Raw genomic sequence first — 17,347 nt, forward strand, 5'->3', positions numbered from 1 at the left:
TATATATTCCTCAATATGTTTTGGGGGTGAAGGGGGTAAATCCAAAATATTGTTTTTACCTTAAGCTTCTGTAGCTTGCCTTTTAAGGAGGAATGCGTCCCAACGTGCTGATACAGCGACGGTTTAAATCGAATACGAAGTTGCGCTTTCTGTCTTGTGCAGTGTTTCTATAATGAGAGCAAAAAGGGTGGTTACAGCAATCAATTTCAGCAACAGAGGTAGATCCTGTGGAGGGAGGGGAGGGGGAGAGTGATCATAGTTGTCAAGAGATACTTAAATAGCCACAGCAACGGCAGATCCTGGGGTTTTTGATAAACCAACAATGCAGTATGACATTCACTTTACAAAAATCATATAGTACGATATTTTTTTAATTAGATATATTAGTTTATTTTATCCTCACAAATGTTACAATTTATTTAACAAAACAATAAAAACATTTTTAAACAAATTTTGCCTATAGAAATATTTATTAAAATATCCACTATACATAATAAAATATATAAAATAATTTATGTAGATGACAAATGAACCCATTCTTAGTATAAATGTAATATCTCTTTCTTTTTTTATATAGAAAATAATGCAGAAATAATCGATAAAATATCTAGACAGTATGCAGTTGATAGAATACAAAATTCTGAATATACAATTCTGACTATAAAATTATGAATATTGAATCTATAATTTCCATTATTGGTCATTGTAATTGTATCATTATTCAAATTACAAATATTTCTAATATTACACATTCACAACATGTGACTGTATCTTGGTATTATTCAAATAGAGTACCACAGTCATGCCATTTCAACGAAAAGGTGGCACCCTCTGTTGCCAACCAGACGTTGGTTACCGTTCATTACGCCTGAAACACTTCATAGCTTTCTGGAATAGGCATTTTAAAATCTAATATTTTACCATCAAAATGTACTGAAACCACAAAAGCTCGCACTATATTAGTTATTGAACACACATGTAATCATCAATTAAAATTTACAAAGAAACACTAAATTGGGATCAATGGTTTGTCAGTGAAGAAAATGGTGTCCGGTTGAACGCATTTTGCAATGATAGCAATGGAGTAGTATCATGTGGTATCGTGATGTAACACTGTAGGGTGTACTCTATAGAGCACTTGAATCAATATGGATGATATCTGCCCTTAATTCACTATCCAGACTATCAAATTTTCAACTAAAATTCTGAAGCCTCATTAACAAAGAAAAATACATTAATTTTACCTATTAATGGAACAATGAATTTGGGAAAAAAACATTCAAATACCGCTCGGTTAAACTGTGAAACAATCTTCCCCCTGATATTCGCAGTTCAATAAATTCCTTAAATTTGATTCCTTCAAGAATTTGATCAAATATTACATTTTCATTTTAGAACTTGTGTATACCAATTTTGCTGTGTTTACCAGATTTTCTTAAGTTTTTGTATATAATTTCTTAACTTAATTTTATTTCTTATTTTAATGTTTTAACTATTAATTGGACCTTAAGGAAAAACAATGTAAAAGTTGATTAAGTAATCCAGAATAAAGAAAGATCTATCTACCTAAGGATCCCAAAATAATCAGCTATCAAATTTTATTTACAAAAACATGCGACATTCCTAAATATGGTCATGATGACTCACATTATGACCATATATAGACATTCCTCCACAGACCACTTTTAGAACTGGGGTTTTCATGGTCTTCAACAACTTTGGTCTCTAGTTTGAATAATAAAGATGCATTTGTTAATTTGGGACCACAAAAAAATGGTCTGTAATTGGAGATGTTCTTTAACTGGAGGGGTCTTTAATTAGAGGTAATCCTGTACTCTGAACTAGCCTCTGTAGTCTTTTGCAAACTAAAGAGGGGGCTTCAATTTGAGGTGGGTTTCACTTTGGTCTTTTATTCAAGGTTTTACGGTATTCCATTTTATTCCAATTTTTATTTTAAGTCCAACATACAATACATATTATCTCCATAGTCAGCTTTATCAATATTAATTACTTTTCTATCTCATCCATGTACAATAGCGAGTGGATGGTGAAGAGTAAACTCAATGTTAATTAATTACAACTGTCGCTCTTTTCTAATCTATTCATTAGGCTGAAAACCTTATGTTATGACTACCTTATGTTGTATTGTATTTCATAGAACAACATATGGTAATTGTGTTCTCAATAAAGGAGCAAACCTTATTGATATTAAGAGTAACAAATACTTGTGCCAATATATAGTCATGATGTGCCTATATATGGTAACGATAGGTCATTATAACCTTATTTAGGCATGTCACATGATTTTGATAGCCTGGACAGAGGGCTTAAAGCTGCCCAGATTATCAAATGTTCTTTTATATAAAACTGTTTATATGCCCATATACACCCATAATGTGCCTATATATGGTCATGATGTGATGTCATCATGACCATACTTAGACATGAAACATGTTTCAATCAAATAAAATTTGATATTCTGGACAGGACTTAAACAAAAACAAAAAACAAAACGACAAACAAAACAAAAACAAAAACAAAAAACAAAACAAAATGGCAATGCTAGTACTTACATTATCTTTCTCTGGGTTGCACACCTTAACATACAATATATGGTCTAGAAGCCAGTCTATTGGTTTTTCCTTATGAAACATTAAGAAGAACTCCACAACCAACCCCAAGTCACTACTTTTGAATAATTTTCCTAAAACAACAAAATATTTTAATTAATACAGGAACATCTCCCAATTACGAACCTCCAAAATATGAAATCTCCAATTTGCGACGATGACGTCATTTTACGAACAATCGTTTTTTTTAACTACAAAAACACTTAAAATTGTATTCAAAAGTCTTCAAAAATAATATAAAATGTTCTAATAGCCAAAGAAAACATTTAAACCAATAAAGGGACATAAAGCTAAGTTTAAAGCAAGAAATATAGATTGTTTTCAGCCTAGATATATGATTTGAGCTGTGCATGGTTGTTCAGGCAATACTGTACTGTAATTCTCACTTTTCGTTCATTGGGAGCGTTATTCGCATGAATAACGCACCCACACAGTGAGCACAGGTAATTTTGGCTTCTGTAAAGTATCATTTTGTTGCATAAAACAGTAAAATCCAAGTCAATTTGCTCCCATGGCAAGAATATGCCTACCTATCCCTGTACTTTGTAGCACAGGCCTAGGCCTACCCTCACCACACTTGAAATGCTATAAAAATTTGAACTCTCTGAATTACGAATTTCCTCATTTACAAACTCTGTTCGGATGGAAGGGTACATAATAGGGAGATGTTACTGTAATGTTCATAACATTAATTGTTTTAAGTCATGCTCAACATCATTACTGCACAATGATTAAATAGACCTAAATTATAAATAAGGCTTCATTCAACAGTTAGCAAGTGTACAGTTATGGCCTGCAATTTTTCATATCTAAACTTTAAACTGTAAAAATTTAATGACCTCTTTCAATGTTTTGATATTATGTTGGTGCAATGGTTTCACTTCTTATATTTGTACAATTTTTTAAATTTTTATCAGAATGTTCAGAATGTTATTTGTTTAATTTTTTAGTGTGATTTAAATTTGTGAAAAATTTGTATATAGGCATTTAATTTAATTAAAAAAAAATTCTGTAGTAGCAATTTTAATATATATGTTTTGTAATACATTTTAATGTTTTTTATATTATATTTTCATGATAGTTGTTTGTAATTACATCATGATGCTTGTAAATTAATGTTTTAATTCAGTCACATTAATTTTATTTTTATTAACTGCGATAACATTTCTTTTTCATCTTTAATAAGTCAATTTTGGAAAATCAGTGTCAGTTAAACAATCAATCAATTTAAAAATTTAGTCAGCCAGTCAGCTGATAATCTAATCGTTCACTTATACATTCAGTCAGTCTTAGAAAATCAGTGTCAGTTAACCAATCAATCAATCAAGTTATTAATTATTCAGCCAATCAGCTGATAATCTAATCAATCACTTATACATTCAGTCAATTTTTGGAAAATCAGTGTCAGTTTTAATCAATCAATTTATTAATTAGTCAGCCAGTCAGCTGATAATCTAATAGTTCAATTATACATTCAGTAATTTTTGAAAGTCAGTGTCAGTTAATCAATCAATCGATCAATCAATCAATCGATCAATCTATTAATTAGTCAGCTGATAATCTAATCGTTCACTTATACATTCAGTCAATCTTAGAAAATCAATTAATCAACGAATTCTACAATTTTTAAGATACTAATAACCAATAAGATGTACATTACAATAGAAGCATGATCACTTACCTATAAACCCTAACGAAGAGAATTCTAACAACACCCAGTCGTCGGACTTCTGCTGCTGGGCAAAGTTTTTCATTGTAGTGATATACCCAGGTTTGGCTATTATGTCATCTTCAAGCTGATGGGAGAAAATGTATTATTCTTAATGTACTGGAATCTACTTAAATTACAGAGTTTGTAAGTCACTTGAAAACAACTACCTCTCCCTTCTCAGTATGCTCAATACCACCACTAACATAATGTATCCTCATCTTTTTATCATCCTCCTCCTCGTCATCATCATCATCATCATTTTCGCTACTACTATAATAATAGTGTAGATTTAATAATAATAATAATAATAATAGCAATTTGTATAGCGCCTGTATACGTCGCAAGCGACGTTCATGGCCCTTCACTGCATATTAACAATTAACTATATGTTTCCATGAACAAGTTCGTATTCAGATTTGTTTTAAAAGTGAATTGAAAGCTTCACGGTTTCGGGCAAGGAGTTCACAGTTTTGGTACAGCAATTTGTATAGTACAGTATCCATCGAACATGATGCTCATTGCGCTTGATGTATGGATTATTACTGATGGACCTTTCCGCTAAGCCACGCCCCTTGGATATTGTTGCTAAGGTCCCACAAGACGACAATGTTCAAACATACGCGAACACGTACGTTTGTGAGGCGACACATGTTTGTGAGATGCGCGCATATTACCAGCGCCGTTCTGATTGTTCAGTTATTAGAATTAGTTGACACTCAGAAAGGTCTATTACGTCACTGTCATTATGACATCACCAGCATTACTGTCTTTATTTCTCTCGTAAAAGCATGTGTATCACCATGACAACTGATGACATACTCTTCCTATCTAGCATCATTGTCATTCGTTTTGTATGTTCTTTGTACTTCTTTCACACTCTATTATTCTCAGGAAGCACATACAATTTAATAGAAACCAATGAATGTGAACTTTGAATTGGAATTGTTGACAATAAGTAGGAAAGCATTATAACACAGTAGGCCTAATAATAATAATACATCACATTTGCTGAGAGAAATTATAGAAATGGAAAAGAAGTCTTCGTAACCTTGGATGCACCAACGCGATTAAATGAGGCACTGAGGCAAAAGATAATGCGTTGTAAAAAGGCACATTGTGTTAAAAAAAAAAAGAATTTTTTGCTAGCAGCCAAACTCTCATGTAATTCACCTTTGACCTAAGATATGGTTTCAAAAGGGGCATACAATGTCTAGCCTGTATAATTTACATTGAAATAAGCTAACCAAGGGTTCATGACAGTATCTTAAATTTGCCTGCCCTCTAGAGGGTGCTTTGACAGCCAAACTAGACCTTGGAGACATGGAGAACGAAGTAAAACAAAAACATCTATAATACACTGATGAATGACACACTGTACTTGGAAAATATTATACAGCATAGGTGTGGAGATTACCTTCAATCAATAATTACTGAAGCGTAACAGGATTTTAACAAGTTCCATATGAATTATGCAAATTTATGATTATAGTCACATGTCACGGTAAATAACTTTATTGAATAGGTGTACCCTGCCCCCTTTATTCAATGATTCAATTCATTCAAGAATTCAACAGTTTTCATTTGCTTACATTCATATTTTATCAAGCGTGCAAGTTTCCTCATTCCTTGTTAGATAATGTTAATGTGAAGTGTAGAAGGCATTTTACAAAATGCGCTATACAAATATAAGGTTATTAATCATCAAAGCTAGAGTCAATATTTATTATAGTCAGTCATTAATGTCTGGCTCTGGAGAACAAAACATTCTGGTATGCTGTACAACTGATTTTTATAGGACAAAAAAATGGGTTTTTGATGAAAAACTCAAGAACGGTAAGCGAAATACAGAAAAGGTCAAAAAATGGTGGTTGCAGTCTTCCCCCTCACCCGTCCAGTTTTTAAGTATTCTAAAACATGTATCTCATTAGCCGTTCCCAAGTTTTTTTTTTTATCAAACACCTTTTTTTATGTGTTATAAAAATCAGTTGGAAAACATATCAAAATCTTTTTTCCCCTCAGGAATCTGACTTTAAAGTGCTAAGACTTGTAATTTCTTATAACAATTATCATTCAAATTTCTACATTAAGCTATATCTGAATTTGTTACATTATTGTTGCAATTTTAGAGGTGTGTTAGGAATGGACAGGACTTAAATACCGACTTCGGAAGACGGAATAATAAATAGTAAATATATCCTGACAAAAAGATCAAAAAGCAATAAAAAAAACACTATATGTATAGCAAAGGCTTAATAAATTGCTTATTATTAGCCAATTTGATGTTTCATAATCTTGTTTAATTTGTTGTTTGTGTGTGATTTTTGGATTCTGTGGTGTAAATTTGTGTTTGTCCTGTAATTTTAAGACTATTTTTTATACTTTGACGAATATTTGTACATTTTATCTCAATTCAGTTTTGTGCTGTGATGATATTTTGATTTTGATTTTCTGAAATAAAGATACCTTGATATATACATACAGGCATTTCAAGTACTAAGCTTCATTTTAAAATTAATATTGTAGGTTTGGGAGCTTCAAGTGCATGATTGACCTGGGTAACATATGTTTTCCTTCACAAGTAAAATCTGTTTCTCAAGGGCTATGAACTTAATTAATAACTAGATAGCAGTATCACATTCTACAATAAGAAAAAAAAAATGAGTGTGCAAAAACCCAACAGAGCCAAAATCTTGGAAAAGTTTCAAGTTTAATAACCAAATTTGATAACTTATCCATCAATTTTGGACATGTATTTACCATTTTACTAACCAAAGTGTATGTGAAGCAACTGATGAACTGGTGGGAGAGGGGGGAGGGAGTTGCGATGGGCCCTAGAATTAGGCCTAGACAAATTTGTTTTCAAACCAGTGGACCAAATATGATTTCCGTTTGTTAGGCCTAATGTTGTACTTGTTTGTATGTTGTAAGAGTTTTCTTGGCTTTCTCCTACCAGCTCTGAACATTCTAATGTTAGCATCTGTAGTACATTTGCATTGTGGGACTGAATAACAACCTATTTCCTACTGGGGCTGGAACAGAGAGTAAAACAGACAAAAGTCAAATCAAAAATATGAGTAGAACCAGGCCTGGGCAGATCAAAAATAATTATAACCAGGCAATAGGAAGAACAAAATAAAAAACAACACCAGCCATGGACACATCAAAAACAGATCAACTCATCATTATGTATCTTCAATAACAGTGCCATATCTTTGGAATCTTGAAATAAGGGAAGGTGTGATGATAGGGAAAGGGGGAGGGGGGGTTTGAAGACAGATACACCAGACATAAAATAAAGATTATAATTCAAAAGAATCATTTACTGTATATACTTATTTGGACAGTGAATCTCCTTTCTTTTAATAACTTTAAGGAGGCTAAATAACTTCAAGGTGTGTGGTAAGTACAGCATGATTCGATATTAAGAATTCACTTACCTGCACATAGAAAGTAGCTTTTGGTTGACAATACATCATCAAAAATGAAAAATCAAGATTCTGTTTTGTCCTCCATCTACGCAAAAGATAAAAAATTGTTGATATGATGTCATCACAAAAAGTCTTGCTGTGACGGGCATTGAACCCAGGACACCAGGATTAAAAGCAAACATTTTACGGTAACCATTGAGCTATTCAACTCCACTCCAGGTCAGGTTATTCTAATACTCATTAAAATAAATTTTGACATTCCTCTTTGGTCAACATTTTCATTAGTTTTTTACTTTTTTTTTTTACTAATTTCTGACAACTGCCTTTTAATTGCTCTCCTTATCACTTTTCTCTATAATTTTCTGGAAAGCACGTAGATGCTTTAGCAGTATGCATGGTACTTAAGCACAATTAATAAAATTTGACATTTGATACATTCATATTATTTTACTTCCTTTAGTTATATTCTAGTTAGTCTCAATGCCCTAAGTAATTCACTTCCTCAATAAGTATAATAAATGTTTCAACAATGTACTTAATCAAAAAAAGATGGTTTTAAGATGTATGTGTTAGGAGTAATAAATGCTATATATAGTAATTCTTAGAAAGGCATAGTTAGTTTTATCTCTTCAGGATGAACAGAATATTAACAAAAAGGTCGCACGACCCATCAAGCAAGCTGTCAATTATTTGACATCAAATTAATTATCATTGTCACTTTATACTGGTGTCATTTTATCATCATCATAATCAAAGAAACTTGGCCACATTCCTCTGCCATGGCTAGGATACCTGGTAAATGACATATAAGTGTGTCGCATGTTCGTTACATTGATCTGTCAGTGTCAGGCTAATGGCAGTGTTGCATTAAAAATTAAGTCGCGTCTTGGTCAGTCTCGCTAAGATCATTCTTTCCTTTCTCATAGCAAAACCCAATTCAACAGATAAGATCACTCAACAGACAATATTATGTGCATAAAGCCCTGTCCACACTATCAAATTTTATTTTACAAAAACATGTGACATGCCTAAATATGGTCATGAACATTACATCATGACCATATATGGGCACATCATGAGTATATATGGGCATACATTTTTTTGTCAATAAAAATTTGTGGACCAAATACCACCTTGTGTGAACAGACCTTAAGGCTACTTTCAAGTTTTTAATAGTGAAGGCTACTTACTTTACTCTTTCTTTAGAATCACCAAATGTTTCCTTTAAGTTATCTAAATCCGGGTAGTAGGATGCTGGTGGTGATATGACTTCTAGTAACCCACTTTCAATTTCTCTTGGAAACCTGAAATTGTGAAAAAGAATGAGAGCAATTATTTGACAGCAATAAATTTTTCTAACACACAATTCTAATAAACATTAACATGTTGTGCTACAATAAGTTAAAAAAAAATGAACAATTAAATTTCCTCTTTACATCAAACAATGAATAGTAGCCTCAACAATAGAAGCAACAAGAAAAAGACCTCTTAAAATGTCAAGATAAAAATTAAAGATGTATTGTCCCTTGATAATGTCAAAAAATCATAAAAAATAATTTTTAAATAAACTTGCTCAAATTGCAATAGCATACAAATTATTAACTTGTGCATAAAAATTATCGAATTTTTAAAATGTGTACCCTGATTTTTAAACCAAAAAATTATATTAAAAATAATAAAACACTTCCAGTGACTGGAAGTTTTTCTATAATTTTTCGCTGTAAACTGATGTGTAGATATTTTTTAAATACACTAATTTCTATGTTCAAGTTAATAACTTTTATGTTACTTCAAAGTGGGCAAATATTTTAATGATTTTTTTGGTATTTAGCATGGGACAATATATCTTTAAGGAAATGCAATACAACTGAAGGTCTAAACAAAAACCACGGCAGCAATATGTCATGAAACACAAACATTCTGTCGCACTGTGCCAATAGACAGAATGAATCAAACGCCCTCAGGCCGCCTGGCGGTGAATGCAGGGGCGCCACAATGTACAGACAGATTATGGGTTCTGGTTCGCTTAGTTTTGGTGGTGGTACAAGATTTCTTAGACAAAAGCTGTACACCCAGTGCATGCATAGGCTTAGCCAGCGAGCCGCCCGGCCGTCTTTTGGATGGCCAACAAATATTTAGGACGGCCAATTTTACCATGACGGCTTGGATGGCTTGGCCTAATCAGCTCGGCCTAGCCTAATTGGGCTTGGTCTACCTTTAGCAAGTTCATTATATTCTTCAAATCTATCGAATGTTACATTAAACTAAAGCTAATCATATTAATGTTTGATAAAAACAACCTTTATAGATTGAATGTATGTTTTCATACCAATATTCGGTGGGGATTCCCAAAAATGTAAAGCTTAACCACTGCCTACCCGGTGAAAAGTTCACTTACAACATGTGTCGTGTTAAAAACATTTATACCCTGCTGGAAAATGGACGGTTTTGAGTCGCCCATAATGCATGCATGTATCCCTGCAAATACAATACTTGAAATTCGGTTCCCCAACATATTGTTGGTGGTCGTACTCTCTGGTTATTGATTTATAAAATACCGTAAAGAAGATTTGTTGTTAACATCACAAGTTAAATTTTATTACTATTAGTCAATAAAATAGAGTAGGTCTAGGCCTATCTCTAGATTCGGAGGAACTAGAGTGGAATTTACACTAGACTAAGGCAAGAGATGAGGATGCACTGCATAGCCTATTTGCATACTACTGGCTTGAATTTCATTACAATTCGATATGAAAAGCCAATGTGTTGAAATATTTGGTTTCATTATTCTGTGGTTTTACTATAAGAGAGGGGGTTCCCCACAACATATTGTTGGTGGTCGTACTCCCTGGTTATTGATTTATAAAATACTGTAAAGAAGATTTGTTGTTAACATCACAAGTTAAATTTTATTACTATTAGTCAACAAAATAGAGTAGGTTTATGCCAATCTCTAGATTCGGAGGAACTAGAGTGGAATTTACACTAGACTAAGGCAAGAGATGAGGATGCATCTTCATAGCCTATTTGCATATTACTGGCTTGAATTTCATTACAATTCGATATGAAAAGCCAATGTGTTGAAATGTTTGGTTTCATTATTCTGTGGTTTTACTACAGTATAAGAGGGGGAAATTTAAAAAGAATTGATTAATGAAGAACAGACCAAAGTGGGATCAATTACATATCTGCTGAAAATCCCTTTTTACAGAACTTTGTGATCACAACTGTTTAAATGTTAAATGGGACTTACAATAGTATATTAGTGGAATTATTAGATTTTTTTCCCCTCCAAATTTTAATATTTATATGTGACCATTAGCAAATGCAATCGCATTTAAATGCACTTTGGGTAAAACCAACGTCTTAGCATCCTAAACATTGCATTCTGCCGTGGGTACTGAAGCTACAGAATCCTTGTTGGTTGATTGATTGATTGATTGATTTGGTTAAAGTCTAAAAATAAAAGTGTACATACGACATATTCAAATGCCATGTTTAAATGTATTTTTAGGGGAATAGGAATTTTGAATGTGGGGGTAGTATACTAAAGCATTGTATTACTATAATAATACACAACACATGATCTCCCCCACACCATCCTCCAAGGCTACGTGGAAGGCAAAAGGAGAAGACACCCAAGAACAACCAGGCAACACAATACCAGGAAATGGTCAAGTCAAGTGCAAATGTATTAAAGAATGATTCTGACCAAGATTTTGACAATTAAACAAACATATCTCAGGCCTACTTGTTCGACTGCACTGTGCGAGATGCTGAGTACAAAAACTAATCTCATTAGAGAGGGCGTACTTTACTGACTGCATAAAGTATACACAAAAGCGCGAGTATTCAAGCGGATGCGATATACAACCTCTGAATTTGCCTAGTAACAAAGAATTTGTTGAGAAAATGGTAATCTCCTATGAGAAATAGACTCTATTCCTAATTTTTTTTTTATCCTTTTGCGTAAAACTAAAATTTTTGCCAATATTTTTCCATGGTTAATGACAATTAATACATGCAATTTTTCTTTTAAAAAAAAATCTTTTTTAGTGAAAATTTGCCGGGAATGGGGCTTTAAAATTTAGTACTGATTTATGTGTGTACTAGGGCGCATGGAAGAATAACAGTGGGTTTACTAAAGAGGCCACCAAGTTTAAAGAATAAACTATAGCTTAAAAAAAGACATTTTTATTTTTAAAGATGATGTTTTCTTGCATTTATAAGAAATTTGTTATAAAATATTTCACTATCAATTCAAGTGTTAGTACTGATTTATGATTTATGTGTGTACTGGGGCGCATGGAAGAATAATATTGGGTTTACTGAGGCCACCAAGTTTAAAGAATAAACTATAGTTTTAAAAAAAGACATTTTTATTTTTAATGATGATGTTTTCTTGCATTTATAAGAAATTTGTTATAAAATGTTTCACTATCAATTCAAGTGTCAATTTGTTTTTTTAAGTTTGTTTTCTTTTAGGCTTTTTACATTTCTATCATAAATTATTGTTAGATCATAGTGTCTGTTATACCACTGTAAAGATGTGGTTTGATCAAATAAATGAAATATTGTGAAACTTCCATTTACATTACTATAGATTGAACATAAAGGGATTTCCTATTTCATTGTTCAACAATGTTATTAACCGGTACTCAATGCTCTTGAAACTCTCAAGAAAAAAACAGGGATTTCTTAGGGTTTTAACTTGTATATCAATATAACAGAAAGGACTAGATATGATGTACTTAATGTGGTTTACCAGACAAAAAACTAATTAGTGTAGGGCAGGTGCACCAACATTATGCTGAGATAAAGAGTAAATATTATTCTTTGAATTCTTGAAAGATTATAGTAAAGTACTTACGTGTCTTTTATTTCATCTGACTGTGACTTCACATAAGTAATATCCAACTGTAAAGAAAAATAAAACAGAAATTTAAAAATCAACAAAAAAATTTGATCAATCAATAATCAATTAATCAATTTGATTGGAAAACAGGCGTTTTAAACCACCAAGTTCCAGGACAAATAGCCATGAATCTTATTGGAAGACAAGCATTTTATACCACCAAACAATAATTTAAATATTAAATAATGATGGCGTAAAGAGACACAGAGGAAATTTTGGAAGGATTTTTAAAGTAGGGGGCAGAAACTTAAGATTGGAAGGCAAGCATCTTAAGAGTAAACTCTAAAGCTAATTAGCCCAAGACCTGTCTCTTATACACATCTAGATGTGTATAAGAGACAGCCATCCTCCAAGGCTACGTGGAAGGCAAAAGGAGAAGACACCCAAGAACAACCAGGCAACACAATACCAGGAAATGGTCAAGTCAAGTGCAAATGTATTAAAGAATGATTCTGACCAAGATTTTGACAATTAAACAAACATATCTCAGGCCTACTTGTTCGACTGCACTGTGCGAGATGCTGAGTACAAAAACTAATCTCATTAGAGAGGGCGTACTTTACTGACTGCATAAAGTATACACAAAAGCGCGAGTATTCAAGCGGATGCGATATACAACCTCTGAATTTGCCTAGTAACAAAGAATTTGTTGAGAAAATGGTAATCTCCTATGAGAAATAGACTCTATTCCTAATTTTTTTTTTATCCTTTTGCGTAAAACTAAAATTTTTGCCAATATTTTTCCATGGTTAATGACAATTAATACATGCAATTTTTCTTTTAAAAAAAAATCTTTTTTAGTGAAAATTTGCCGGGAATGGGGCTTTAAAATTTAGTACTGATTTATGTGTGTACTAGGGCGCATGGAAGAATAACAGTGGGTTTACTAAAGAGGCCACCAAGTTTAAAGAATAAACTATAGCTTAAAAAAAGACATTTTTATTTTTAAAGATGATGTTTTCTTGCATTTATAAGAAATTTGTTATAAAATATTTCACTATCAATTCAAGTGTTAGTACTGATTTATGATTTATGTGTGTACTGGGGCGCATGGAAGAATAATATTGGGTTTACTGAGGCCACCAAGTTTAAAGAATAAACTATAGTTTTAAAAAAAGACATTTTTATTTTTAATGATGATGTTTTCTTGCATTTATAAGAAATTTGTTATAAAATGTTTCACTATCAATTCAAGTGTCAATTTGTTTTTTTAAGTTTGTTTTCTTTTAGGCTTTTTACATTTCTATCATAAATTATTGTTGGATCATAGTGTCTGTTATACCACTGTAAAGATGTGGTTTGATCAAATAAATGAAATATTGTGAAACTTTCATTTACATTACTATAGATTGAACATAAAGGGATTTCCTATTTCATTGTTCAACAATGTTATTAACCGGTACTCAATGCTCTTGAAACTCTCAAGAAAAAAACAGGGATTTCTTAGGGTTTTAACTTGTATATCAATATAACAGAAAGGACTAGATATGATGTACTTAATGTGGTTTACCAGACAAAAAACTAATTAGTGTAGGGCAGGTGCACCAACATTATGCTGAGATAAAGAGTAAATATTATTCTTTGAATTCTTGAAAGATTATAGTAAAGTACTTACGTGTCTTTTATTTCATCTGACTGTGACTTCACATAAGTAATATCCAACTAGTTTATTATTGCTTATATATTTAAATACCGGTAGTTTATTATTGTTTATATATATTTATATAGTTTATTATTTTTTTAATTCTGTAATTGGCTACTTTTGTTGCTATTGAATTTTGAATGGGAGATGAAGTTAGAGAATACAGGGAGAAGTTTAAAGTTGAGAAATACTGTAGAGGAAACCATTCTATTGCCAGACAGCACTTGCAGATAGTGCAGAATCAAGAAACGACCACGCAAAATCAAGAAAACTTCTCTTCAATTACTTTTGTTATTTGAAATAAGAGAAGAAACCAAATGTAAAAGAAACAAGCTCAAATCTTCTGCAGTCAGCACTCACATGGGAACTTCAGGTAGATTTGGGGAAGAGACTACAGTTTCCTCAAGTTTACACACAACATTAAGACCGGGTGCAGTGCTATGGTCTGCAGAATTAAAGAAATTAAAAATGGTGGAGCTCACAGTCCCCTGGGAAGAGAACTGCGAGACAGTATCTGAGCAGAAGAAGGCCAAATATCAAGACCTTCTGGACAGTTAGAAGGAGAAGGAATGGTAAATGTATATACCCCACTGAGGTTGGCTGCAGATGGTTTCCAGCGAATGCAGTCTGGAACTTCTTAACTGCCATCAGGCTATCAGGAAAAGAAAGAAAGCGAGCAGGTAAAAAACTAGAAACGGAGAAGTCATCCTGCTGATTGTCAATGTCAAACAAAAAGATATGAGCTGGAGACCAAGAGAAGAAAGTAGTGTTTGACTAACACTCCCACCATTAAAAAGCGTTATGGTTAATAAGGGTTGAAACGCTACATGTTTGTTGGACTCTGTCTGATGATTTCTATTGGTTAGTTCATGAGGTGTTTTGCCAGGTGTGATGACCTATATTAAAAATAGAGAATCTGCAGAAGTGACAAGCAGATGCGACAAGCAACCTGTGAATGATGCAGACTGGAATAATATTCTTCAGCAAGATGTTGATGTACAGAGTGGATGTATGGCATTATCAATTTGTCTTGCAGTTGTGAAGATGGGTAAAATGGTGGGTTTGAGATAGAGGAGGAGCCTCAATCTGTGGATTTTTTGATGTATTAAATGGCATGTCATTTTAAATTCTATCAAGTAAAAACATACTATTATTTAACAATTTAGCCAAATAAATTAATGATTCTTTTGAAAAAAGGAAAAAAACATTATAATTTCAGACAACCGTAAAAGCCTTTAAAATGAGTCAAAGGTCAAAGTGGAAATATGTGACCTAGGTCAAGCATAGAACAAATGGTATTGCAATAACAATACCAATAACATCTGACATTTATATAGTGCTCTACAAAATACATTTTATTATATTCAAACATAAAAAAAAATCGGTAAAATCCAAAATCAATTATGTATACATATTTATCAGGCAAATTTCCAGGAAAAGATGTGTTAGTCAATGAATGATTTGTTATACCATGATATCAAAGGCAATAATAAAGCAAAGGTTTCATGGAAGGTAGCCAGGATTAATAGGAATAGTATTTATTTTGATTTAATGACTTCCTTTATAGACAGTCAAGTATACTAGGTAAAATCGCTAAAAAAATATGCCAATTTATATGACTTTATTAGATCATAATGTGATGTCATCATGACCATATATAGGCATGTTACACTTTTTTTTCAAACAGAAAGAGTTTGATCCACAAGGAATGAATTGATAGTGAAATACATAAAAATTATACTACTATCGGGACACCACCAAATTCTAATAAAAAACACAAAACTAAAAAAAGGAAATGCTTTGTATGTTCTAACTAAAAAGAAATCTCTTGAATTAACACCAGCACTGTTCAAATAAGCACTGAACTTTAACCTCCAAAAATGTTATAGGGTCATGGTACTTGGCGTTAAACTTAGAAAGGAAATGAATTATGTACTTTTACCTCTGCAATGAAAACTACGATTAGACAGTCAAGTTTCTCCTCCGGTGACAATCCGTCAAGGAGCGAGCGAAGCGTTGGTATAATGTAACTCTCTATCTCCCGTTTTATTGTTGGTATTCCTATTATGATGGAAACTGGAAGAAATTTACAAGCATATAAAATTAATATTGTGAAACCATGGTAACTACATTGAAGTCCAATGAGTTTTGCACATTTGCTATATCTCTGCCCACACTATCAACCTTTGTGACAAATTTGCATGATATTCCCATATATGGGCATGATATTCCCATATATGGGCATGATATTCCCATATATGGGTATGATATTCCCATATATGGGCAAGATATTCCCATATATGGGCATGATAATGTCATATTACACCAAGGGCATTTTTTGTCATATAAAATTTGATAATATCAACAAAGCTTATAGCTTTAATATAATAATAATATTTATTTGGCAAAGTAAGAGTACAATCTTGCCAGGAGCAAGGAATAGGCACAAGCCCAAACAGTAAACTGCCCTTGCTCCATCATCAAAATATACAGTAAAGGCAAAAGAGAAACATAAAAAAAAAATAAAACTGATTTAAAATAAACTTAATTAACAAAATTAAAAACTTAACCAAATTTTAGAAATCCTCATTTGAAATTTACTCAGAATTTTAGTACTGTAAAAAAGAAAGGTACTAAATTTGTAAAAACAAGGAATATTCAAAATAAAAACAGAAAAACACAAATCAGTATCTTGCTATCAAGTATTTAGTTAGTTGAGCTTTGAAATCAGACATGGTTGAGGATTGCTGAATTTGTACTGGAAGTTGTTCCCAAAGTCATGGAAAAATTACAAAAGATGAATTTAAAAAGGTATTGGTCCACACTACCAAGTTTTAAGTGACAATTTTGTGGTGCACCCATACATGGGCATAATAATGTTATATTACACCCAAATAAGGGCATTATTAAATTTTGACACATAAAATTTGTTAGTGTGGATAGAACTCTTTTTGTTCACACTACCAAGTTTTAAGTGACAATTTGTGTGGTGCACCCATACATGGGCATTTTTTTGTCACA

The 17,347-nt window shown here is 32.4% G+C and overlaps 1 protein-coding gene across 2 annotated transcripts in view; it reads right to left on the bottom strand.

Annotated features, from left to right (window-relative positions):
* Window positions 1-16,402, bottom strand: part of LOC117112956 (alpha-1,3-mannosyl-glycoprotein 4-beta-N-acetylglucosaminyltransferase A-like) — a gene marked incomplete at its 5' end in the record, with an annotated part of 25,976 nt that extends 9,574 nt beyond the window's left edge. Inside the window, 7 exon segments of one of the 2 annotated variants that reach the window (XM_033256186.1) lie at window positions 60-167; window positions 2,574-2,704; window positions 4,312-4,426; window positions 7,779-7,854; window positions 8,960-9,073; window positions 12,640-12,686; window positions 16,269-16,402. In XM_033256186.1, coding sequence (XP_033112077.1) covers window positions 60-167; window positions 2,574-2,704; window positions 4,312-4,426; window positions 7,779-7,854; window positions 8,960-9,073; window positions 12,640-12,686; window positions 16,269-16,402 — 725 coding nt within the window. 2 annotated transcript variants of the gene reach the window in all.
* Between the last annotated feature and the right edge of the window lie 945 nt (window positions 16,403-17,347).

The sequence above is a fragment of the Anneissia japonica genome, unplaced genomic scaffold (assembly GCF_011630105.1).
Source record: "Anneissia japonica isolate Jap-2015-1 unplaced genomic scaffold, ASM1163010v1 scaffold287774_len439945_cov178, whole genome shotgun sequence".
In the NCBI taxonomy this organism is placed as follows: Eukaryota; Metazoa; Echinodermata; class Crinoidea; order Comatulida; family Comatulidae; genus Anneissia; species Anneissia japonica.